The following is a 26,703-nucleotide window of genomic DNA, read 5'->3' as shown; positions in this document are numbered from 1 at the left end:
ACTGAAACAGAAAAATGTAAAATATTTTAATACGTAAATGCTAAAACAAGAACAGCATCTTTTGATAACTCATACTGTAAGACAGTTAAAATACTGCTTTAGTTAAAAATCTTGATGCAAACTTAGAAGTCATAATTCTAAGACCATAATAACATGGAATCTGATTTTTATATTTTATTAAAATGCTACTTAATATAATGAAATCTGACCAACTGCCATTGCAACATATGGAATACTAAGATTATACAATAAAAATATTCAGACTATAATTATTTAAAAATTCTCCATCCCATATGTAATTTATCAAAGTGAACTTTACATTGATTTGTGCCACATGGTTGATGAAATACTATAAAGAGTCTCTGGAACAAAAGGTATGTACAGATAACTTTGTACGAACAGTCTCAATCTGTTTCAAACTTTTCTTTTTTTTAGTTTAACTTCACAAATCAAAATATTGTAATATTTATATTCTCTTAGTTAAAAGTTTTCTAAAACCTAAGGTCTCATCTTTTTAAAAGGTGCCTTAGTTTCATGGAATAAACAATGTTAAATTGTTTTAGCTAAATGTGGACAATCTTAAATCAATTTAAACCTGGTTTATAATGATTTTGTTTAATTCCTATCCCTTACTGAGACAATCCAAATCGTTGTAAACCAGGTTTAAATTGATTTAAACTTTAAAGTTAAATTGGAGGCATATCTGAATATAGAAATTCCTATGTGTCATTCCACTTTGAGCAGTAACTAGATACAAATGATGCTGTGATATACCGTAACTTGATATATCTCAAAGATTTCCAGATCACATACACTGAATCTACATAACTCTTTAGAATTAGACAGGAATGGACAGTGTGGCTTTATTGGGGCCTGCTCTTCAGAGCTGTCTGAGGTTGTTCTAACCTTCTTAGGCATAAACCCCACCTTCCTTGCCTACTGCTTTTCTTGATATCAGTTATTGGAGTCAAGTTTCAGAGCCACATTGTATGTAGTGAAAACTGTGGAAAACAGTGACATCATTATATGCAAAATCATGCCGGGAAACAGAGGGTATGGAGGGATTCAGTTTTTTTTCACCGATGGGTAAAATCGATGCCTTGTGTGACCATTAACTCTCAAAATCATTTCAGCTCCAAAAATGAGCAAGAGTTGAGTAGCAAAGGCTGCAGTTAATCTAATAGTAAAAATGAGGTAGTGGAATGTGGGTTCTTTTTGAGAAGTTCACGCTTTTTGGTACACACGTAGCACCATTATCACACCACCTCACCACACTTGGAGGCGCCTTGCTTGCCCTGTTAGTGTTGATAGGGAACACAAAGGCTAATTTCTGACAGTGTTAGGACAAACGTCCTGTCAATATTTCAAAAGTTAATTTGTTTCAATTTCTATAATTTCTGTTTTTCTAATACTGACAATATCTCCCAATTTCTACAAACTGTAAAAGCAAAGGACTAGAATTACTGTGGCATGTCCTGAAGGAGCAGGGGATGTCATATACGTAGTGATGTCTAGTAAAAGGGTACATTGCACATTAATACTTAAGGATGCATTGAAATACCAGGTTTTTGCAGAGGGCTGTAACTATAGGGATTGTATTGCATCGATGTGTTTGAATAAAATGGCAGTGTTGGGAGATATGTAAGAACTTCATAGCTGACTGTGAGATTTTCCAGACTGGGCAAGAATTTTTCATGTCCACTTTGCAGTTCTAATCAATATTTCAATGTAAATGCATATTGCAGCCTTTAAAATACAGCTACTGTATGCATATTTAGTTGGAAGTACTGTTCTTAGATATAAGAACTTGGCCAAAGCAGTACTGAGTTTTCCTTCTAAAGGAGAAAGGGACATCGATCAAATTATCCTGCTAATGGTCCTGCTTGATGCACTATTTTATTGACTTAAGACAACAGTGTCTCAGCAATGGTTAGCTGCAGATTGAGAAAGCAAGCAGATTGACATATTAACTGTGATAATCATATACTGAAGGTTGCTCCCAAATAAAAGCATTTACTTCCCCCCTCTGCTCTGCTCTAGTTTCAAAGTATGAGACTAACTTCCATGTAGGCATTTTTTTCTTTTTTCATTTGATTGTTTATTTTTTTGTTTTGCTTTGTTTTTTTTTTTACCATCCATTTATGATCTTATCTTTGCTACAGATTTCCACTATGGCATCAGAAGAAAGTGCAGGAGCAAAGATAGCTATTTTAGAAATTCAATTATGCAGAAAAAATCCTGAGACATCACAAAACTTCCCCTTAGTGGAGTAGTTTAATAAAGGTATTCCTAAGTAAATTAACCTAAAAAATTTCATACTGCATTTCACAGTTCTGACATTTTTATCTCGCCTGAGAGGAGAGTGCGTTTTCAACTTTCAACGTGCCTTTCTTTCCAGACTACTTCCCCGGGAAAGGTAGTATTGGCTCAAGACAGAGCTGTAACAGAACCTACTAGAAGACGGATAAAACTGAGACCTCACTGCATACCTTCACCCAGGGAGAAAGGACCAGAAGGGCGCTCTCACATACATATTTACAGAGGATTCATTCCCAGCTCCTATGCTAACTAACAAAGTTCATATCTTGGTTACAGTTTCACTCCTTCTTAGTCCTTGCTTACAACAGGCAACTTTTTCCCTCGCCGTGACAGATGGGTTGAGATACTGCAGATCCCCCTTAACTCCATCACTGAGAGAAATGGGTACTAGCAGGAGTCCAGGTATCTCTCCACAAGCTGCATGGCACTTGGGATCAGGTCATGAACGTGCACAACCGCACTCTGACTCACAAAACTCTGAGTTGTGGAATTAGTCCGCATTTCCATTTTAACAAAAAAAAAAAAAAAAAAAGAGACGTTCCACAGTGGTATCACAGAATTTTCAACAAGAAGTCACAGGCACTAATAAAAGCACTTGAAGCATAGCTATTTCTCGCATCTCTGCTGAAAGACTTTGCAATGGGCACATGCTTTGTAATCAATTCCCCTAGTTCGTGGAAGTAGGACATCATATAAAATCTAGAACACAAAGAATCTGTTTGTACTGTAATTGTATGCTTAGCTGTCAATATTAAGACACTAACCACAAAGGTTAAGAACTAACAAGTTTAAAAGAGCCTTTTGGCTCCTATCTTAGTTGTAATGAAAAGTATAATTACCTGCAAGGTTGTCAATCTCTTTCTCTTGGAGCAGGCTAACAGCATCATCATCTCCTTCCAGCATAAGCTCTGTTTCTGCATTCTGATTTACCACAGCTTGACTTCGGAAAGTTTTCTTTGACTTCACTACATCCTCTTCGGTGCCTAAAAAAGTTACAAATGTTGTGAATTGAGCTGAATAATATTTTAAATATAAAAAAATCACAGTCAAGTAGTAAAAAAATACAGTATAAATCATCTTTATCAAAAAAGGGAAGGAACATTTTCTAAAACTTTATCAAGGTTTACAAAATATACAGCCTTATTCTGTCTTTCAAAATGTATCTTGAATAAAATACAAACTGTTTCACAAAGACTCTCCTGCTTTTACTAATTGCTATTTACTTTATGTTCAATGTTGTTCCATTAGTTTTCCACCTGTAAGAAATTCAGCAGGAGTTTCTCTTAGGTTCCTGGTGTCCTGACTCTGACTGACCTCTGAGAGCTCAAACCACCCACTCTAAATAAAGGACTTGCTTTCAGGAATTCAAAATCTGTCATGACTTTCATCTTAGAGACAGGAGGGACAGGATAGTGAAGCAGGAGACGGGTTATCTCAATATAAAGTAACAACAAGGTACGCTATGCAGAAGTTCAGAAAAGACTGAGAAAAGACAAGCACGGTGAGGGAACTTTGGTGTGCATCTGTGTGCGTGTTTTTAAGGAGCACAATAAAAATGTCAGTGTATGGACATGTGCCCATTACCTCAAAGGACTTCACAGGTAAGTCTTACCCTTTCTTCTTGCCTACAACTGACTTCTATTCAGACTGACGGTTCCTTACGGCAGGAGATATACCATCTTACGTTTAGGGAAGGTCCTACTAGTGCTTGCCAGAGTTTATTCGCATGACGTAAAAAATTAATCATGGTGTGGTCAAATGATAGAATCATAAGTAGCTTTCATATCTAAATAGCTTTCATGTTACTGTTGTGACATCTGCACGGTGTTTCTTTCCTAGCTGGGGAGAGGTCATTAGTTTTATTTTCAGTACTACATACTTATAGTAGCCTTAGGCAAGAAAGCTTTCTGGTTTTTTTCCTGAACAGAAACCCCTGCATCTTCACGCTGGACCATACAAGATCTGGGCATCTCCAGTTCTGGCAACCAAGAAATAAAACCCAAACATAATATCTCCTTTCTGTATGATAATTTGGAAATTTCCTTCCTACTAAGCTACAGAACGATGGGTGAAATCTGAGCAAAACCAGGCACGTGTGGATTTTGTTTGTCTTCCACAATGCCTGAATTTAAACATGATGAATACTATTATGGCAGATGTAAAATGATGAGGTAAAACCCAGTAAGACTCATGGCCTCATATTAATACAGGACAACTAAGAGGAATATAGTAAGCAGATAGGTTACTGAAGATAAATGCATGGAATGGAACTGATGTGTAAGGCAGTTTTGTTATTACAAACAGTGGGGAAGGTGTTATGATTTTATCTCCTACTCTTATATGAGTCTTTTAATTAGTTTGTGCACAGGAGAGTCACACCATATAAATAAAAATGCTGGAGGCATATTTTTCTGTGAGTGTGTTTACTCTGTTTGAAGATCACTGTTAGCATGCCACTTGATACCAGGTTCCACCACAGGCTGAGACAACCTCATGTTTTACGTTGCCTAGTATTAACCTTTTGTATACCATTGCTATTATCCCAATTGCTATTTCTGAAACTACAGAGCGGGTAAAGACAAACAAGTAACCAAAACCTCAGTTTTTTCAACAAGCCCAAAATTAAGGACAGCATCTCTAGTCTTCCTGTTTGTTGCTCTCTCTCCATTGGGACCATACTGATACCGATTGCGATTAAGACAATACCGATGCCGATATATACTAATACACTGCATTTTGCTGTGTTCAGTTATTAGGCTATGATCATTACCTCACTTGCATAGGTTAATACTTAGTACAACTAACTGTAATTATTCACCTAATTTAAAATTGAATCAAGTAACTAGTGGTTGGAAAAGTTTTCAGTATTATGTCCAAGCTTTTGGTTTTTTGTTTGGTTTGTAGTTCGCTTTTTTTTTTTCCCCCCCAATTCACAAAAAGGAGCAAGAATTGTAGGAGTTTGGAAAAACACAAAGGAGTAATGTGCTGTAACAGACCTTCAGTTTTATTACATCAGAATTGTCCTGAGTATTTAATCGCTAGATCAGGATCTTGTTACACTTGTGTTTACTGCAAGGGAGTTTAGCATCATTTGACACAAGTAATAGCTCCTGCTGTGAAGCGTTTGACACTAAAGGAGACCGGGCCTGAGATGAACTAACACAGTGGAGGAAGGAAGCATGAAAATACTGTTCTCTTACTTTTTGGTAGTTCTAGTGACTGTTACGAAAGTTTCTGAGCTTTATAAAATGTGATAATCTTCAAATTAATTACTTCAAAAGTACTAATCTGGAGTAATCGTAGAGTCAACCATTTCTGCAGTAACTGATTAGTGACAGTCCTTTAAAATTATTTATGCATTAAGGTATATTTTTAAAATTACAAGAAAAAAGTTCCAAGCCCCAAATTATTACTAACACTTAAAATGCATCAGAAGAACCTGAAATTTAGTGTATTTTAAATCCCTTGTGATGAGGGTTCCAGTTACCAGATTACAGAAATATTGCCAGACACCAATGTAAGAAATGTGGTAGAGTAGAAGGCATTAAATTAGTTTGGCAAATTTGGAGCTTAGCAACAAGACAAATGTTTCTAAAATCCATTCTGGTTTATAATATTAAACATACATTTATCTAAAAGAGATATAGTTAATTGCGCTTCTTCGTCTTGATGGAAAAAAGCTCTGGTTTGGCTGTTGTTTAAATTTATCACTTTGTTGAGTGCACCTCAGTTTTGCTGTACTGTACCAAACATTTATCTAAATGAAAGTGTACGAGACCCAGAGTTGCCCTTCAATCACTATATCCTTTATGAATTAGAGTTCCATTTATCAAAATTACAGCAAGAAGAGTAAGGTCTCACAGGGCTGTCTCATTACAAGGCTTGTAAACACTGTCCTTACAAAGAAATGGTTTAACACCTAACAAATCAAAAACTGATTGGGAATAGAATTTATTTGAGATCATCTATCTTCGGAAGACGTGCTGTACTGAGTGCACTTCGTGGCCTTTCTACCCATTCATCAAGAAATTAACAAGCGAATACCACAGACCACCAGATCTCCTTGGATCCTGAAATGTGAAATATGTTCAAAACAGATCTGTCACAGATGTTCTATTTTTATATTTCAAGATGACTTCAAAAAGGTTTTAAAATAAGAGAACCTCTCCAAATAAGAGTAAAAAGAAAAACAACTTGTCTCTTTAAAACCAGACAACAAACTGAATAAAAAATTATATGACATAAAACTATGTCTAGTATTGTTAACAATGATATAAAAAGGAGAGATGAATAAATGAATACTTGATATTTCAGCATGTTTGAAAAAAATCAAAACTCAAATTATTTTTTCAAAGCCCCAGCAAAATTACTATGAAATGAAATCCACTTCCAGATATTTCACTTGAAACTCTTTTTTAGGACACAAGGAGTTTGTATCTTAAAGACACAATGTGGAATTGTATTAATGTCAGTTCCAAAGTTTAATTAGAAAATGTTTCAAATCCATTAAAATAGGAAAAAAATAAAATGAAACTAGATATAATTTCAAGAAAGCAACATTTTGACATTGGGCTGCACAGAACTGGAACTGGCAGATGCTATCAATTCTTGTCCTTATCAAGCTCTTTCTTAAGGGATATTTTTCTAGACTGGGATTTGGAAAGAAGCCTTGAAATAAGCAGCTAAGTATTTCTTAAAACTACATTTTGCAAAGAAGTTAAAGGAAATAAGTCACTCAGCTTGCACTGAAGTCCAGTGTTTAATTTCTTGAAACTTGAAGGCTCTGTCTTAAAGACATTTCAAGACAATGTATGTGTAAGACTAGGTAAGTGATTTAAAAAAAAAAAAATCCATCTTTTGTTACACCTGTTATCATCTAGATAAGTTTTTTAAACATGCATGTTAAAAACTGGCTTCTTACAGTAGCTTCAGGATAACTGAAAAGAGCTTGTCTTTAAAAGAAATTAAAGAAATTAACCACCACTCCCCTACAAAACGCCAACTTCCATGAAAAGGTGTGTATTTTATATGTCTGAAAGGTTATATGAGCTGCACAGTAAACTTCTACAGTATTGCCAAGAATTTACTCATCTCTCTTCCAGTAGCATTACTTTTCCTTAAACAGAAATTATTAAGCAGACAAAAAAACCCCATACCAAAACTGCACAAAACCCTAATAATTTCCCAAGAACAGGAGAATTTCATGTTATTTTGCAGCTACAGCCTCTAGAAGTATTTAATATGGGCGATATTTAAACAATTGGGGGGGGTTTACTGTTATTGTAACATCTGAATTTTTGCCTCTCTATTTTCAACTAAATCAATAAATTCCCTGTTGTGTTCTGTTGGTCACAACAGGTTCTAGGGATGCAATCTAAATTTCAAAGACACTGTAAGTGTCCAGACCCACAAAAACTGTCCCTAAATAAAATTTTAAAATTAGCAGTACAAACATAACATATTGTTGATTATTTATGTTTATGTATGCTTATTTTATTAGATATTACACTAATTACTATGATTTAGTTGAACACAGGAAGGGAGTTTCCAGTTCTCTCTTTACTTCTATCCATTTATTATATATTCAAATATAATGTTTTAAATTTTTTCTCTCTGTATTTAGTATGAAACGAGGTTAAAAATATGGTTAATTTTAAGAAAAGTTTGCTTGGTAATACGGTAACCAACAAAAGGAGACTACTGCTTCTTATAAAGTTGTTTCCATAGTTTACTTCAACGAATTACCGATAAGGCAATTTATGCAGTGAGTGCTCTTTGATCTTTGAAGAGAGATGGCAGAATGGAAAGTTAACCTCATTTTAATGTTACCTAAATATACTGACAGGAAATTCTAATGTTTCCAAACATCTGGAAATCTGCTTCATGGGATGGTGTTCTTCTTTTCTATAAGAAACCTTTTTCATATATTGTCTTTTACAGTTTTATGTGGCTTCTAAAGGAGCATTTTGACATAAGTAAAGTCTGTTCTCTTTATAGTAAAATGCTGCATTTAATTAAAAACTCCCTTTTATAGCAGCTAAAGTACAGTTTTTGTGAAGCTTAGCTCTCCTCAGAAACTTTTAAGGGCAAAGCTGCTTTTTCCTCTTTACAGATCATTGGTATGTACTGCTCTGTAGAACACTGCTTTTGTTGCTGAATTTTAATCACATAAGGTAGTTTTTAATATTTTATTAAATAAAGGAATTCAGAATTAGTTCCTCACAAGAGGCTACCTGATATGTCATAATGTGAACCATGAATTATATCACAGGTAAAATATAATTTATCAACAGAGTTTGAAAGAACTAAGCTTTTTCTCGGGAGAGATTTTTTGTTTATTGCACAAACTAACTTTTACAGGAAGAACCAAGCTTATGTGTGCACAGAATTGAAATGCAACACTATTATCTATCTTTTTTGTTCATTCAACATTATTAATAGTTGAAAATACTTAGAAAAAAGTTTCGCTAGATAACCTTCCTGCTTCATATATTCTAACAGTTTAAACCCCTGCTTTCATTGCTAATCTTTACTAACTTGATTAGGCACTGGGACCCTCGCAGCGGTCACAGTTATGGAGAGCAGCTGCTTGGGAGTCTGTAAACTGACCTCTACAAAACCCAGTAAGATTAAATCATTGACGTGGTGACCACTCCACCCCAGCCTAATATCCTTCCGCACGGTTACAGGGCCAGCCCTCCTAGGACTGCGTTCACTCCACGGGAAACGTGCACCAGGTATCCCTGGGTCTGCTCGAGAGACCGGCCTTCTGGCTTTGAGCAGCAGACCGGTGCTGCCATATCATGACGAACTGTCCCCACCTGTGTCTGCTAGAGTTGTTATTTAAATTGCAATGTGGTTTGGGAACTGGCAGCTTTGACTGGCATATAATTTAGTTTGCCCAGAGAATCAGAGAAGTGACTGTTATTAAAGGAAGGCTGGTTTTAATAGATTTAATAAAAGCCAGAGGAATCTAAATCATATTTTCATTATTAAGGATCTTTGAAGAAATGAGGGAGAAACCCTATGAAAATTGCGTAGAGATTAAAAATTGCATACATTTGTGTTGGAAATTACTTCCACCAAAAGTAAAACCAAATCACATTTTTGTTTTCTATAATAGATAAATACCTGAAAATTTAAATCATAGACATTCCATACATTTTTCTCCAATTTTTATACCTAATATCTGAACAAATGATCTTTTTTTATCTGAGTAATTTGTAAATAAATACTTTACTGTTGTATACGTTTTCCTCTGAAAAATTCTCAGATGTTTTGCATTGTAAAAATGAGACTGACACAAACTATGCCAATGAGGAGACTAAGAATATGGGCAAGGCCAAAATGATGAAGTTGAGGGCTTTTCAAACAATAAATCCTTGTAGTTAAGGTCAAAGTGTTGCATATTAATATAAAAGGTCTTACATAAAAATAAAGATGAAGTTACTAGGTTGGGCACATTATTTTTTCAGTTTACAGATAGGAAAACTGAGATTCAGAGTGGTTATGAAATTAATTTTTAGAAGTTGTCAATATTATAATCATATTTATTTGAGATTTCAGGTGTTCAGCATATGAGAAAGGATCCTGCACTGATTCAGCACCGACTATAAACAGCCAGTGGGTGACAGAGTCGGATATGCCCAGGCCAGCAAATGTTAGAAGGCATTTCAGGCTCCTGAAGGGCAGTCTTCATTCTGACTGGAACCAGAAGTAGTCCTTCTAACGGGAACTTAAAACAGTCAAATGTTTATATTTGGATTAAGATGTAGTTTGCTACTGTAACTTGTACACACAAGAAAGGATTCATATTTCATGACTGATGACCTTTACAAATCCCTGTCAGTTTGAAATGCAGCCTCTTGGTGTACACTGTAGTTTGATAAATTGCAGAAAGAAACCAAATTCTCTGATATGCTGTAGAACACTTAAACAGGCAAAGATGATACACAAGAAAAATAATTAAGAGCAATAAAATTTTCCTAACTGTGTTTCCAGCCATTTTACAGAAGTACAGTAATAGCTGAGAGGAAAATAACTACATCACACCAACAGTTATTGCTCAGTGGAAAGGACATCAAGGACACTTGCAAGTAAGAGAATTGGATCAATATTAACGCGATTTTCATTTCATGCTTCCCCAACTCCAGTAAGCTGACAATATACTCTGATTATGTGAACTGCCTCTGAGTAACATGGAAAAGGTTATTAGAGCAAGAGGTGGAAATGGAATGCACTTTTTATATTGACAGGTCTGCTAATAGAGTGTACTGATTTTCAAAGCCATGCAATGCATTTTCACAATTTGGTTTTGACAGTAAAAAGGAATTTCATTTATCCTTAATTCAAAATATTCACATGTAAGCAAAGGTTTCTTAAGACAGGCCACTGAAGAGGGTAATCAAACCATTGCAATAGAAAAATGTAATTAATAAGGTAAGAAGCAAAAGGTGATTGTATTTAAATATGTATGACATGACAATGAAATAAATCTGCTAAATGAGGCATTCTACGCTTTTGAAATAGCATCTGATAAAACATTTTTAAGATAACATATAAGTGAAAAATATGTCATGCCTTAACATTCAGGTCTGGATTATGTCTAGAAAGTTTTAGATTAGTTCTGAGTTTGGAATACCTAACCCAAGCACACATTCTCCAGGAAAAGTCATGTTCTGACTGTATCTGCCTAAAGACAGGATCAAAGTTGTCAAACTTCTAAAGAGGCACACCCCATACTGAGGAATTGCACCCACATATGCTAGCCTCAATTTTGCCTCCTGCTCACAAAAAAATTCTAACTGAAAAGGCTAATAATGATAAAGCCTTGGGAAGAAATGAAATGCTCTTTGGAAACACAAACACTTGGTGTATGCCAGCAGCCCAATGGTAATGCAGGGGAATGTGAGAAAGGGGATCTTACCTCCCATACTGGCGTATGCCACACCAACTTTTCTAACCCTTACCTAACATTTAAAAATTAGAGCCTCCATACCATAAGACTGGTCCAACCCCAATATTTTGAAAGAGAAAGATGTATCTGTAGTATTGTGGTCTGTCTTCTAATTTTTGAATTCTCCCTCTCTGTGGCCAAAGCATGGGCGATTATGTCTTTGCTAGAAGGCAGGTTTGCCCCTCACCACTTAAACTTTTGCTATCAGATCCAAACAAGATCAGCTCTTTGGAAACAGCCACTGTACAGGGACATAATAGGACAGCTAAAAAATTCATTCTCTAGTGCGGGGAATGGATGTAGGAAGTAAGTTTAAAATTATTTTATAGTAGCTATCGTAATTCCAGTAGTTAGGTAACTATTTTAATTTTATTTACAGAAGAAAGCCTCAACAGCTCGCAATCAGTGCTTCCAGAGACCCATTTGCCAACACGTCTGAAATGATTTCCGCTTTCTGGAATGGTAATCTTTTCAAATGAAATTCTGCTTTTTTGAGACATACAGAAGGAACATCTTATGCAGTCTTTACACAGGCAAAATCTCCTATACCTGACACAATGTCTCCTGTAACTGTTTCTTAGGATTGTCCTCGTTGTATATAAATAATAAATTTGTCAATACAGTAATGTCATTAGAACATCTAGATTTACTCTCCATTACATTGTCTTTTACTGTGCAATTCCAACTGGTTCAGTGTGCTGCACTGTTTTTTTTTCTGTGCAAATTTCATTTCATCCTCACATAGATCACCACATCTTTAGAACTGGCATACATCATTTTCACTTCAGCAGCAACAGTAACTGGTGGGAGGAACTGTTTCTATTTTTGTGTAGATCAATGCCTATAGCAACACCAGACAAAGGGCAGCACCCACAGGATATACACATTTGTGAGACAGCAGTGTGGCCCTAATGCTGGGATATTTGTGTTTAACTCTTAGCTCTACTAAGGGACTATGCTCTAGCAGCAACAGACAGCACTTCTGTTTGGGCCAGGCTGTTGTAAAAACATGAGCTCCTAGTTCCTGAACCTAAAACGTAATTATTTATCAATTAAAATCAAAGCTTTGCTATTTGCTTGATTGAGGCCAGAATTTTACTCTTTTTTTTTTTTTAACCAAAAATAGCTGCAGTTACAAAACGTCTTTGTTTCACGCAGTCTAGCAGATGAAAAGTGAAACAGTAGCGGTACACAAGATATCATTGAGATAAAGCAGATTCTGAGGGTCTATTATTAAAACAGCTCAATGAGATAACCAACAAGGTTTTCATTATTTTATCTCTGAAATAGGTGAATGGTAATCACTGTGCCAGGTAGAAAGCCTGTGTGTGTATTAAGGAGAGTTAACTCACAGAAATCTTAGCAGCAGTCAGCAGTAAAGAAAAAAGGAGAGCAGTATTTTATTTCACTTTCCATTAAGCTGCCGCGTGGGGTCTGTGACGTCTTTCATTCTGCTTCGCAAAGATTGCAAGAGAGCACAAACCTTCTATGCAACTGCAGAGATACTTGCAAAATTTCTACGTTTATGTCAAATTTGCAAGCACTAGCAACACTATTTCCATTCAGACTGGAGCTGAGATGCTATTTAGACAACATGATCAGCTTTTTTAAGGGCATGGGATTGAATGACTTGTGCTATATGGCAAAAGAGACATCAATAAAACACTCTTCAAGCATTATGCATAGTTCTTTCAGCTGGGAAAGTATATCTGTTGTAGACGATGTTCAGGGCTTTACACAAATACACTGGAAGATATACTCTTCAGGCATACAATAAGGATAAGAAAAAAGCCATGTCATGATGTAGCATACATGATATGAAAACCAACATTAAATATATAACTGGAAACATGGATAATACGCTGGCTGATAGAATTCTTAACAAGGTGTCTTCCTTGTCGTGCTGGTTAGCAGTGTATTTGAGAACTTTTCCATAAAATGTATTTGGCTTTTAATACAGTGCTTTCACTAGGTGTTTCTGCATCCCTGCCTGTACCTCGCATAATGCTGAAACTCATAAAATCTACCAGTTTGTTTCACTACACTGGTACTTTTTGTGTGTGTTTCAAAGCTAACACTATAAAATGAGTAACACGTAAATTAAGTGGTATTGAAGAACTCACTGTACTTGTAGGGATATGGAATAGCCAGTGCACATATACTTAAGTCTTTGTTTCTTGTGTACAAATCTTACTATTTACATAAAACCTTTACGATAATTTTAATGTGATATAACAGAAATAGATTTTCTGTGATAAATGTAAAGCAGTGCAATGTAAAAAGATGAGTAAAAATACTTAGGTATATTAAAATACATTTTGCCTCTGAAAATGAATTCCTTTATTTTTGTAATCTATACATACCGATTCCATTCGCTTTGTGAAAGACAAGGAATCACCTATATCGAAGAGATTCCCACAATCTGCCTCTGTCGACTTAACCCATCTTTACCTTGCAAGTAGCCCAGAGGCTCTCAGAAACCTGAGCCCATTGCCTGAAAGCCTGTCATGCCTCCTACTGGCTGTCAGAAAGAGTGGGAGAGTAAAGTCTTTTTAAATCTATACTATGATCTCCTAATTCTAGGCTGCGATGGTTGCAGCACTGCTGAAATAACGGCCCTCCATTCCAGCCACGCGCTTGGCAGGCTGTCCTAGTCATGTCTTCAGAAAACACCTTCCTCTGTACAGGCAGAAGTGGAACTTCACCTTGCATTTTTAGACCCATTTGGTCCAGCTTTGACTTCTTTACTCAGTTATTGGTGTTATTAAACACCCTTTTCCCTTAACAAATGATACGTATTTCCACTTACTCATATACAAAGTGGAGAACGGAGTCCTGCACTCAAGCAGACATCAAGAATAAGAAGAGTGCAGAAAATTTAAAAATGGAATATTTTGTGCTTTTAACTATAGCCAAAGAAGATTTAAAGTGCTGTTACTCCTTAATGTGGAGTCTTAAAGCATAGAAAATAGGAGGTAAGAACAGCACATGGTAAAACCTGAGTCCCAAGAGCAACATTCACCCAGCTGTGAAAGCTGTCCTGAAGGACTATTATTAGACTTTCACTGACAGAATGTTCTTCCAAAATGAGATGTGCTGAATATACATGGGTCAATAACTTCTATTTCTTTGTCAATTAGCGATAGAACCGAATTAATAGAACAAATACACCCTTCACATAGGTTTGAAAACATTTCACATCATAGTAATTTACTGATTTTGGTCAGTAAATGACTTTCATTTGGCAGAACAGACAGATACTGTGTATTCTTTTCACATGAAAATATAACAGTGGAAGGGAGAAAAATGCAGCTAGAACTCTAAGACTGGCAATGGTTGCGATTTTTAGGTCTTAGGAATGGTTTTGTAGGCCAATTTGATTACTTCAAGAACATTCTGGAGTCATACACTTTCAGATGAAGAAGCGAGAAACAGTAGTTATGTTAACTGCTGGTAAAAAGCCAGAAAGTTCTGCAGTAAAATCTATTAGCTCAGACCTATAACAGCAGCTAAAATGCAGGTCATGCCAGATAACCTGAAAATCTCAGAGGAAAGGCATTTGAAACTCAACACAGAGGTTTTGAGGGGAAAAAAGAGTTTTCATATCCTATTTGGGTCTGTGAAAAGCTTGAATTAGAGTCAAGGTAGAGATTCTGACATTCAAGATTTGAGGAAATCATTATAAAAAATTGACTATTTCATGAATATGTACTTAAAACTTATTATAAAGCTGCTATGAAAATTCTATGCTAGAAATAGCATACAACAAGGAGCAGACATTTAGAGACTGCAAAGGACCGTTAGGATGCAATTGCAGCTCATTTCCATCACCTAGTCAGACAGCAGAAGCTCAGACACTGAGTGTTCAATACAATTCAGCATAATAGTGTTCCGCACCTACCTAAGTAAATTCCGTTACAGTTTACACCTTGAAGGTGTCTTTCATTACATTACAGTGGGTTATAAGAATGAGGATCATCATAATAGTAGATATATTTAATGAGAATATATTTATGATGGGGGGGGCCGTAAGAAGTACTAGAAAGAAGACCAAGTTAAATCTAGTATTTTAGATTTAATTATTCTCACAATTAGGATTTTGCTTTGCAGATCGTTCTAGTAATACCTCATGTAAGCTCTTATTCCTGGACTTTCTTTACACAAATTTCATTTTCATCTGTATCTGACAATTACCATGTAAAAATATTAAGAGGACACAATTATCATGTCATATTTTCTCTAAAACCCTATGAGGATGAAATATTTGGAAGTTTATTTGGAGAAGCAGTGGATGGCACTGTTGGACTACAATTATAAGGCTGTAGATGCAAATCTTAAATTGCTATGCTTAAAAAAATACACAGATTTTCACAGCTCTTTCAGGCACACAGTTCGGATATAAACTCATTCAGAGTACACTGGGGATTTCACAATCAATGTGGAAGTTGGTTCATATACTGAAAGGAAGTTGTGTGATAGGGGTATTATTTTAGGTGCTCCAAATGAAGCAGAATGGTTAACATGCTTGTCTCACATGGCAGCATGATCACATTTAGACTAAAGAACAAAGAGGACTTACTTGATGACACATGGAAGCATTGTTACGGATTAATTTAATGACTGCATACATATTCTTAAAATGCTCACCACTGAACGTCAAGTAATATACATGTGTTTTCTATCCATAAAGTGGATGCTATTCCTTAAAACTGCTCACAATTAATTGTCAACTTGTGTTTACCTACAGACTAAAATTAAGTGTGCATGAATGGGGTAAGGGAACAGGGTTTCTTTTTAGTCAAGGGCTTTTGTTCTTTAGTTTCTCTTCTATATTCCTACATAAGACATTACTTAAATAAATATTAGTTTGGGAAGTTATCTTAGATAAGGGTCATCACCTGCATTTCCCCAGAGCAATGTATTTTATGATATCGTGTGTGTTACTAATCTTCAGGGCAGTGCATTAAGTTAAAAAAAAAAAAAAAAAAAGACCATCAAAAACATTTTTGTGGCTTGTGTAGTCACAACAAACTCAGTTTCAGTAATAATAAATATTTTACTGTCTATGAGCAAATTGATATTAGAAGTTTTTTTGTGATGATCCATACCTGTTCAGCATCTTCATTAATGATCTGGATGATGGGGCAGATTGTACTCTCAGCAAGTTTGCACATGACATGAAACTGGGAGGAGCAGCTGATACGCCAGAGGGTCGTGCTGCCATTGACAGGCTGGAGAAATGGGCTGACAAGAACCTCATGACATTCAACAAGAAGTGCAAAGTCCTGTATCTGGGGAGGAACAACCCCAGGCACCAGTACATGCTTGGGGCCACCCAGCTGGAAAGTAGCTGTGCAAAAAAGGACCTGGGGGTCCTGGTGGACACCAAGTTGGACATGAGCCAGCAATGTGCCCCTGCTGCAAAGGTTAATGGTATCCTGGGCTGCGTTAGGAGTGTTGCCAGCAGGTTGAGGGAGGTGATCCTTCCCCTCTACTCAGCACTGGTGAGGCCACACCTGGAGTCCTGTGTCCAGTTCTGGGTTCCCCAGTACAAGAGAGATATGGACATACCAGAGAGAGTCTAACGAAGGGCCACGAAGATGATTAAGGGACTGAAGCATCTCTCATATGAGGAAAGACTGAGAGAGCTGGGACTGTTCAGCCTAGAGAAGAGAAGGCTCAGGGGGGATCTTATCAATGTACATAAGTACCTGAAGGGAGGGTGCAAAGAGGATGGAGCCAGGCTCCTTTCAGGGACAGGACAAGAGGCAATGGGCAAAAACTGAAACAGAGGAGGTTCCCTCTGAACATTAGGAAACATTTTTTGACTCTGATGGTGGCCAACCACTGGCACAGGTTGCCCAGGGAGGCTGTAGAGTCTCCATCATTGGAGATACTCAAAAGCTGTCTGGAGAAGGTCCTGGGCAACCTGCTCTAGGTGGCCTTGCTTGAGCAGGTCCCTTCCAACCTCAACCATTCTGTAATTCCGTGATATGTAAATCTGCATTTCTTAAAAAAGTTTTATGAAGATTAAAGTAACTTGTTGTCGAGGATTGCATTTCTAGTGTCAATCAAATTGAAATTACATAAGAAGATCAATCTTGAACATCGAGATATAAGTAATCTAGGGTTTTAAAAATATTACTGAAGACTAAGTTCTGGCAACCATCTACTTTAAGCTCTGACTCCATTATAAGAATCACAGAATCCTTGAGGCTGGAAGGCATCTCTGGAGTTCATCTAGTCCAACCCTCTGCCCAAAGCAGGGCCAGTTAAAGCAGGCTGCCCAAGACCTTGGCAAGCTGGGTTTTCAGCATTTCCAAGGATGGAGACTACACAAGTCTCTGAACAATCTCTTCCATTGTTTGACCACCATTACAGCAAAAAAAAGTTTTTACTTATGTTTAAATAGAATGTTCTGTATTTGAATTTGTGCCTGTTGCCTCTTGTCCTGTCACTGGGCACCACTGAGAAGAGTCTGACACCATCTTTTTCATTCTCTCCCAACAGGTATTTATACACAACTATATGGCCCCCTTGGGCCTTCTCCCCCCTGGGCTAAACAAAGAATATCTAAAGAATATCTGGATCAGTTTAGAAGTAAAAGGAAATGTAAAAGAAGCCTACAAAAAGATCTACAAACTCAACCCTGACAGCAAAGCTGTTCAGATAGATATAGTATAGAAAGCAATATTTCATAGAGAAAACTGAAAAGCAATATTTCATAGAGAAAACTGAAAGCATAATTTGGTCTTTAATTTCTTACATGGTACATGTAGAATGCTCTCACTGCAGATGCACCTAGAAAAGTAACTGAGTTTTATGCATCTAGTGGGTCTGCTAGCAAAACTCTGATAAGTGATGATACAGTATCAGTTGTCTTCAATTTGCTTTCAGTTTTGCATTAGTTACTGAAAAAATACTGCTTTCTTAAAGATAGTTCTGAAATTAAGTGTTGTTGAAACTGTTCTGGAAATACGGTAGGCATTTTCAATAAGTACAGACAAAAGATAGGGTGAAGATAATGAAGTCAGAGGACTTTATGAAGCTGAGAAAAAGTAAATTAATGTTTTTAGATATATACAATTTACAGTAACTTTGACAGACAGTCTTGACTTTACTGCACGCAATAGTGGTATTTTCACTAACAAAAGACACCTCTAGGTTGTTAGCAATGTCATTAATGTCAACAACGTAATATATCAAAGTGTAGAACTCAAAATGCAGATGTCTGGAAATGAAGACTAGCTTTTAGGTGGGCATTCAGACCTCCTAGAATAAGGCATTTGATTTTACAGCAAAGCTTCTGAACAGAGATGATGAAATTGAACATCTCCAGTTCATGGGACATTTTGAATTCTTCAAAGGTCTTATCTCCTGAAAATGTTAAGGTAAGTTTTTTTGTAAAACACTGACTTACCTTTCTGGAACAACATTTGGTGCGTGCCAAATGAAACCAGCTTCTTACCAGTTTCTCTGGAGTCTCCTGCCTCTATCTTGTTCTAACACTGACTGCAGAAGGCAGGGAGCCCAGCAGTTCAGGAGATGGAAGTCAGGAGCTGTGGGAATCAACTGCTCTGGACTTCTCAGCACTGAGGGGTTGCTCTAGAGCTGCAGTTACTGAAAGTTCATCTTGGTACATTTTTCTTTAACATTGAGGACCCTCAAAAATTGAATCTTCCTTTAGGGTCCACGGGACACTCAGAATCTCTGTTTTGAAGACAGTGCCTGGTTTAAGTATTGGTTCCCATGGATTTCAGACTCCCAGTTTCATAGCAGGGAACCCACACAGCCTTTCTTTTAAGGTAGCGCTTGCTTGAAGCTAAATGTTCTGGGAATGTAAGTCCTTCAGCAGCCTGAAGGAATCCTGCCTGCAATTCTTTGAAAGTCTATCAAAACCCAGCTTCTTTCATGAAAGTAGATTTCAGATTTGCACATTTCAGATTTCAAAACCTGATGCTTTTTAATTCTGTTTGTATAATGAAACCGTATTTCTGATGACGAGCACACACAACATTTGCTGAAACTTAGAGCACTAACGACAAGTCCCAGAAGGAGCTATATACAGTCTGCTTCAGCTAGAACTCCTCTTGAAATAAGGTTGCTAATTACATGTCCAAATACATAATGGAATGAGTAACTTAAAATATGCAAGTTCAAAAGCAATTGCCATATTGCATATATAAGACATATCTGTAGGTTTGTTTCAAAACCTGAATGTATCACATATTACATTATGAAGGCTTTTTAAATTTTTTTTCTTTTTTTCTTTTTTTTCTTTTTCATTCTAAGCATTCAGGATCTGTCACGATAATCGGCTTAATAGACCAAATATTCTTGAGCACAGATACTAGAAATATTTGATCAACTTACATATGTATGTTTAGAACATGGACACTGAGTTATTCATGTCCATTTCCTCCAGTGCAGACTAGAAAATGTGGCCTTTCTTGGACCTCCTCTATGTGCAAATGGTTTGTGGACCACAATCTTTACAGACTGAAGGACCAAAGCTTAATAAATTAACTATTTTGCTCTTAAGATGACCTTTGTGGAGCAGTATTCTGTCTCGCTGGCAGGGTGGTACAGTAGTGTCTCATCTATACTAATCTCCAATGACTGTAAACTGTTAAGGTGATTAACTGGAAGAGACAGTTCTTTCACTGCATGTACAGAATCACTGTGAATTGGGTCATATCTGCATATTTCATGCATTTATTGGTAGTAAAATTTGGGGAAGAGAAGTAGAGTTTATTATCTTTTATACAATCTTTTTTTTTCTTCCTTTCTTTTCAGTCTACAATTTAATCAGTTACATTGAAACTCCATCTAAACTTAAAATAAGAACTGTTTAAAATCCATTGACACTATAAAATTAAAACTCTACTAAAAGTTTCTAGGTAGTTCAAAATCCCATTATAGCTTGCACTTTGATACTGCAGTAAGTAGTATCCCTTCAGCTTCACAAAACAGAGAAATGAATCTATATTTCTATTCGAGTAACAATTTAACTAAACCAAAAGAGCACACCAGATACAATGCTGAACTAATTATGCTTGAATTTTAAATCCAGATATGAAAGTCATTTTAACAGATTACAAACAAATCCAATGCCTAATATCAAAAACTTAGAAATGGAGAAGACTAATCCAAAGGGAAAAATCCTCCAGTCCATCTCCTGTAAATGCTGCTATGACTCCAACATACCTACAGTCTCAAAGGACAGCTAAGTATATAGCCGTAGGAATAAGCTATAATTTTTCACACAGTTGTATATAGCCATAGAAATGTGTTATAATTTCTCATTGCAATATTTTTTACTTGCCAGGCACTTCAAACATATATATATGTATGTATATATATGCACACACACATACCTAAATGTATGCATATTATATCAAAACCAGACATCTGAACATGCATACAACAGCTGACTAACAGACTGTAGTTAAACAGAAGCTTCACCCACTTGCTTTGTAGCAGAAATTTTTTGAGAGAATACTCTTTCCCAGTAGTAGACAATATATAATGTTTCCTACAGGAAGAAGTCACTTATCAGCGAAAATTAACACTTTTTTTTTTTTTTTTAGGTCTTCAAGGTAGAATTTAACACTTGTTGTTACTTCTCTAAAACAAACATACAGATCACAGACATAGTTTTCTTTTCCAAGACTCTTCTATTCCTTGATGACTGCAAGTATTATATAATTACAGTATCCATACATCCAACATCAACTCTGATTTAATACTAGAGTAGCTGTAGAGCACTTTTTTATTTACCAAGGTCATATCTTGATGGCTGCACAAGCTTAGATAAATCATGTGTTAAGCAGGCACATCTCCAAGGAATCTGGAAATTCTCTCATCTGCAATCCTCAGCATATCTTATTATTTACTGCCAAAGAAATGACTGATTAATTTTGTCATCTTTGCTCTGTGATTTTTGCTCAGCTGAAACTGCCTGCCCTCTTCTGCAATGCCTGATCAGACCTATTTAAGTTGATGCCTTTGATCGTAGACACTGAGGAGCTTGCTGACTTAGGCTTTGACTAAACATTCCTCCACTGCAATATTTATGCACAAAATCCTAAATGATAACTGACAGTCAATGTAGATAACAAAAACCTGTAAGATGTTTCCGCTATTTTACTGATGCTCAAAATAGCTTTACTTGTACTAGAGGTATCAGTCAAGATGAAAAATTGCTATTAATATAACAAAAGCCCAACAAATTTTGCTTTCATGAATAGTTTATTTCTCACAAACAAAGTATCTGAGGTCAGGAAAAATTTTGTTACTGGAAAACTATGCAGTATGATTTTTTAAAAATGCTTTAAATTCTTTCTGTAGTGTGATATCATGCTTAGTTTTGGAAGCTAGGGGCATTTTACTATCAACTGTTCCAAACAAAATTATCAAAACAAAGCTAATAAAAAAACCCACAATGAAAGTTAAGCCCTATGGAAAAAAAATCTGCCTCCAGCTCTTTATTAATCACATTCCAACACCAGAGGCTAAAAGTACATCAAACTGCACCAAATCCTTTTCACATGACAACCTCATAAATTATTCAACTCATTAGTAACACCAAGAGGCATAAAAATAACATCAGTGTTAAGGATGTTTTCTTACAGAGAAAGGTCAGCTAAAAGTTTCAGTATTAAAATCCAAAGGCTTAAGCCTCTGAAAAGTAAGTACATCTAGATAGAATCCATGAATTATAACTTTAATGCATGCTGTTTTAAAATTCCATATGTTAATTTTAATACATGTATGAAAAGTTAGAATTATTTATTTTAATTCTGCGAACAAGACAACTTCAGTCTATTGTAATTTTTGTGCAACCACGAAGTTTGATGCGTACCACCTCTAAACACACCTGAGCTTTAATTTTCCTGTATGTTGAATGTACTAACAGGTGAGTAGAGTGAAATTATATAGAAACAATACAATATGAAACTAAAACTACTTCAGTTTTTCTGTTTCTTTTGGTTGTAGCTTTGTCCTGCAGGCTAGCTCTACTACCAGGCAGCTGTCACCTGCACTAAAATACTAGAACACAGAAACTACATAAATGGATGCAATCTTTGCAACATACTGAAACTGTTTAAGTGCAACTTGTATTATAGTTCTCATTAAAAAAAAACCCCAAACAAACCATTTCCAGCATCCTCTGAGTACAATCTTATCCCAAAGGTATAACATTCCTGCTATAAAGGCATGAAACAAAGTCCATCTAAGTAAATGGAAAGCTCCTCTTATTTTAAAAACAGGATAATGTCAAGGCTTAAAACTTTGTAATAGTTTATAAATCAGATTTCCTCCTGTTTTAATGCTAGTTTAATAGTCAAAATTAAAAATATTAATCAATGAGAATATTTTTAAGGGTTCTTATACCTGTATAACGCATAAAGCCCGTGGTTTTGATGATTATTTGCCCTACAAAAGCAACACAGCAATTAGCACAGTTTTGCATCTGCCTCTCATAAGATCTCTATTTTGATGTTTTGGAAGAATGTGGAGAAAATAAGCCTTTGTCAAATATGCAATACTATATACTACTAGGGGAAATGTCTTCCTTAACCCAACCTACAAACAGTTTATGACCTGACGTCCTGCACATGATAGCCTTCACGTTTAAATAAGTATTAAATTACACTAGCTAGTATAACTGCACACACAGATATTCATTTATATGTCTAACCTTGTTTGAATCCCAGCTATTTGCCTCAACAACCTGCAAAGTTGGTGAAATGTGTAGGTCACACAGAGTTAGCTTTATATCTATCATATTCAGAACTTCTGGCAACATTAGGCTTTGGCTACACATCAGCTGAAAGGTTCAACTTGCTTTGTGTATAATTACTTCCATTTTTTTACTCCTAAATGCTAAAGAATCTCAGGATTTTTTTTTCAGTACTACAGATTAAAAAAAAAAAAAAAAAAGGACAGAAAAACATCTTAATATTCTTTAAAAAATCCCTGTCTTTGATATGTTAGAGAGGTACCCCAGTTTAAACCTGAGAAATAAATTTGCTTTAGACTTTTGGAGTATTCAGGTTCAGTCTGCTGTACAGAAGTCACTAAACATATGAAAATTTTAGATGATACAAGGGATTTTGCAAGCATGTTCCTCCTTCCTCTTTTATACTCCAGCTACCTCTCCATGAAAATCAAACATCATCTAATCCTTAAGTTCCTAGACTGAAGCCCCTATGTAGTCAGTTCACTATTCAAATCACAAGTATCCTTAAAATAATTATTTTAAACAAGTTCTTATGCATTTCATGATTTGCAGAAAAAAATACTTTTGGCTGAGATTACGCATGCCAGGATAAAACTTCTGATGTTTTGTAAAAACAGTTAATTCCTCATTCACGAAAGGTCTCCAATGGAACTATTACGACACATTAGTTTGATGGCCTAACAGTTTCGTTCTGTCACTCTGGAGAGACAAGTTACTTTTACCAGTGTCTCAAAATTAGCGTCTGGGAATGCTAGAGAGGTATAATGTGAATCCCTTGGGGATCACAGAATTTAACAGCCCACAAGCTCAAGTCTTCTGGTTCATTAAAGTGTAAGAATTGAAAGAATTCCTTTTCTAAGAATAGGTTGTCCTAGGAATTCTCAGCACTGTCCTTAGAAAAGAAGGGACATGATTCTCAGGGATTCATGGACATCAAGAAAACATCATAAGCTATATTTTTAAGCAGGAGTTAGTACTGACCATATTCCACAGCAGCTTTCAGGAGAGCATCAGAATGAGTAGACCCAAAAGCATTGCGAACAAATCGCCTCCGCCGGCGCAAATCATCTTCCCAGTAATCCAAGCGCCAGAAGTCATGCAGTTGGCTATGAAATAAAGAACACACACATCAGCACCTACCACAGCTTGAACTGTATTTACATACATTATAGTATAATTTCACTGCTGCTTTTCTATTTCAGGAATACAATCTTGTAAAAACATATATTACTAAAACTTCCAATATTCTAACGTTTCTTTACATGCATTTATATATTATAAACCTCAGCACTGCCTGTCTCAAAATGTTCTGCCTGCTGCTAAAAACATTAATCACACTGAGCCCATTAACAAATGCAGCATCAAATTACAAGTATTAATGGCACAGCTTGCTTTCTTTTACAGTGTTTTTAACAAGGCTTGTAAATCATAGAATGGACCTCAGTGCAAATAGTTTGCAATTTAATGACTATGGTCCCTTAGCAGACTGAACTTAGAAGTATAAAATATTGCCCACTTGAATTTTGTGGAACTATGATTAAACTAATGTGCTGAAATATTCATTGTAATAATTCCCCACTGCCCCTAGCAACCTGAGAAAATTGTAATTTTATTCATTATTAATAACACTGAATTAGAGCAGCAAAAAAATTCCACCATGTGGTAATTGTCCTGGTAAATTATTATTCCAGCACTAACAGAGTACTAGGATGATTTTATAGCTTCCAGCTAATACAAGCCATTAACAACCATGGCCATCATTGCGTTACATTGCCTTTTTACATTCAAAAGCAATATTAAAGTTCTGTAGAATGATATAAGCCATTGTTAATCTATATTCAAGTCAAAACATACACATATATAATCATCTGGTATTCAACTTCAGTTCTAAAGAAATTACCAGCTCCACTTTCAGACAACTTCTTGACCTTATCAACACAAACATCTCCCACAACAATTTTATAAGTATTCTGTGGGATATTTGGGCAAAGCTGTATTTTAAGCCAACATTTTAAAAACTTTTTGGATCACTATCAAATACCCAAAATGTTTGTGGATGCATCCTTACCACCAAACTTGTAACTGAACACACTATACACTTAAAATGATTCTGCAGATCATGACCTTGCAGACCATAACTAGGGAACCACTGCTTTAAACCAGTCATTTTCAATCTATCTGCAGAACCCTGGAGGTGTGTGGTCAAAAGGCAGATGAAAAAAACAAAGAGAAAAGTTTTCAACTCATGAGTATGGGCTACATCTTTGCTGGATTTTTCTAGGTGTTACTTCAGTCACTGTTTTCTATATTGCCTTCATTTTGAGAAGCTATGCGCTGGTAGCCATTTCAAGAGGAAATGCAGAAATACGCTAACGTAGAACAGACCTTTTCGTTTTTTACAGTCCACTTACTTAACCACTTTTTTTTATGCTTGCATGAGTTCTTGTCCAACTTTACTAACTGCTGTCATGAGACCTGTATCAGTTCTGGAGGGCACAGCACCAAGGGGAGTGGATGTAGCAGCATACCTTCTAGCCACTTAGAAATTTTCAGAAGCAGCACACCATCATTTGTAGTCAATGTTGGGTTTTTTTTGCCTTCTGAATGACATTTTCACTATATGCTTCTTGAGTCTGTGTGAAGGTCCTACTTTCATTGCTGCCTTGCAAAACAGGCATTTTGCTTATCTACAAGCAGTGAGGAGGCAACTTCAGGAGTTCAGTGGGAGCTGCTTCCTCATTGAGAGCAATTCAGAGCATCTTGCACAAAGGTGAGGCAGCAACTCCGAGCTCCCATGGTGGGAAGATGCAGCATTAATGCCCTGGCCTGCATGCTATGAGACAGAAATATCTTGAGTGCCAATTATCTTTTGCTAAGCAAAATAGTCTACTTTGCTTTTGTACTATGATAGTTTTTGCTCACAGATGTCGTGTTAGCCTGAAGTATCAGTCCATCATTTCTCCTCCTACACTGAGCACTGAATAATTTTATTGCGACTGCTAAATCCCCTTGACCCTTCTGTGATATGAATGCAAAAATGGGCAGACAACTGCCCCATGGTTTAAAAGACAAAGCTTAAATACTCCTCGTGCACTCCAAGTCTATATTTTAAACTGATATCAAAGATAATCCTACAGGCTTTTTATCATAGTGATTTTTTGAAAGGCAAGAAACTTTTTCTTTTTAATTCCATCTAAGAGTAAGTCATGATGGAACAGGAGTAAAAATATTAATGAAAACTCTTTTAAACACAAGAGTTCTCTGAAATGGCATTTGACTCCACAATAATAATAAAAAAAGACTGTTAGGTTGATAAGCATGATACAACTATGTAAGAATTAAAATTTTTTTATGAAATTAAGAAATATTCAAAGACTAAAAAAATTACATTTTTAATTTGTTCTGTGTTTAATCTGGTAATCCATTAATTTCATTAATCAGTCCGAAGAATACTGTATATTCTCAGCTGAAAGTAGAACAGATTTTAAAGTCACTTTTAATGAAGTGGTAAGTAAAGAAGTGATGAAATTGTCAGAGGATAAAGTCTACTTTGGGGTCCAGAAAAAGGTTACAAGTTCACCAGGGATCGAAGTCTGAAATACATAATAATGGTGCAAAATAAAAATTTTGAAATAATAGAACACAAACCTTACTCCTTATCACAAATTATATGGCTTTTTAA

At 36.0% G+C, this 26,703-nt stretch overlaps 1 protein-coding gene across 4 annotated transcripts in view; it reads right to left on the bottom strand.

Moving 5' to 3' along the window:
- NBEA (neurobeachin) overlaps positions 1 to 26,703 on the bottom strand; it is a 519,980-nt gene that overhangs the window by 172,272 nt on the left and 321,005 nt on the right. For all 4 annotated transcript variants that reach the window (XM_050890741.1, XM_050890750.1, XM_050890767.1 and 1 more), the window contains 2 exons: positions 24,003 to 24,127; positions 3,159 to 3,302 (listed from right to left, as the gene is read on the bottom strand). In XM_050890741.1, the coding sequence (XP_050746698.1) occupies positions 3,159 to 3,302; positions 24,003 to 24,127 (269 nt within the window). The remainder of the gene's footprint in view (positions 1 to 3,158; positions 3,303 to 24,002; positions 24,128 to 26,703) is intronic.

The sequence above is a fragment of the Gymnogyps californianus genome, chromosome 1, assembly GCF_018139145.2.
Source record: "Gymnogyps californianus isolate 813 chromosome 1, ASM1813914v2, whole genome shotgun sequence".
Taxonomy (NCBI): Eukaryota; Metazoa; Chordata; class Aves; order Accipitriformes; family Cathartidae; genus Gymnogyps; species Gymnogyps californianus.
The sequence above is the reverse complement of the archived record's forward strand: the minus strand, read 5'-3'. Positions and strand labels throughout refer to the sequence as shown.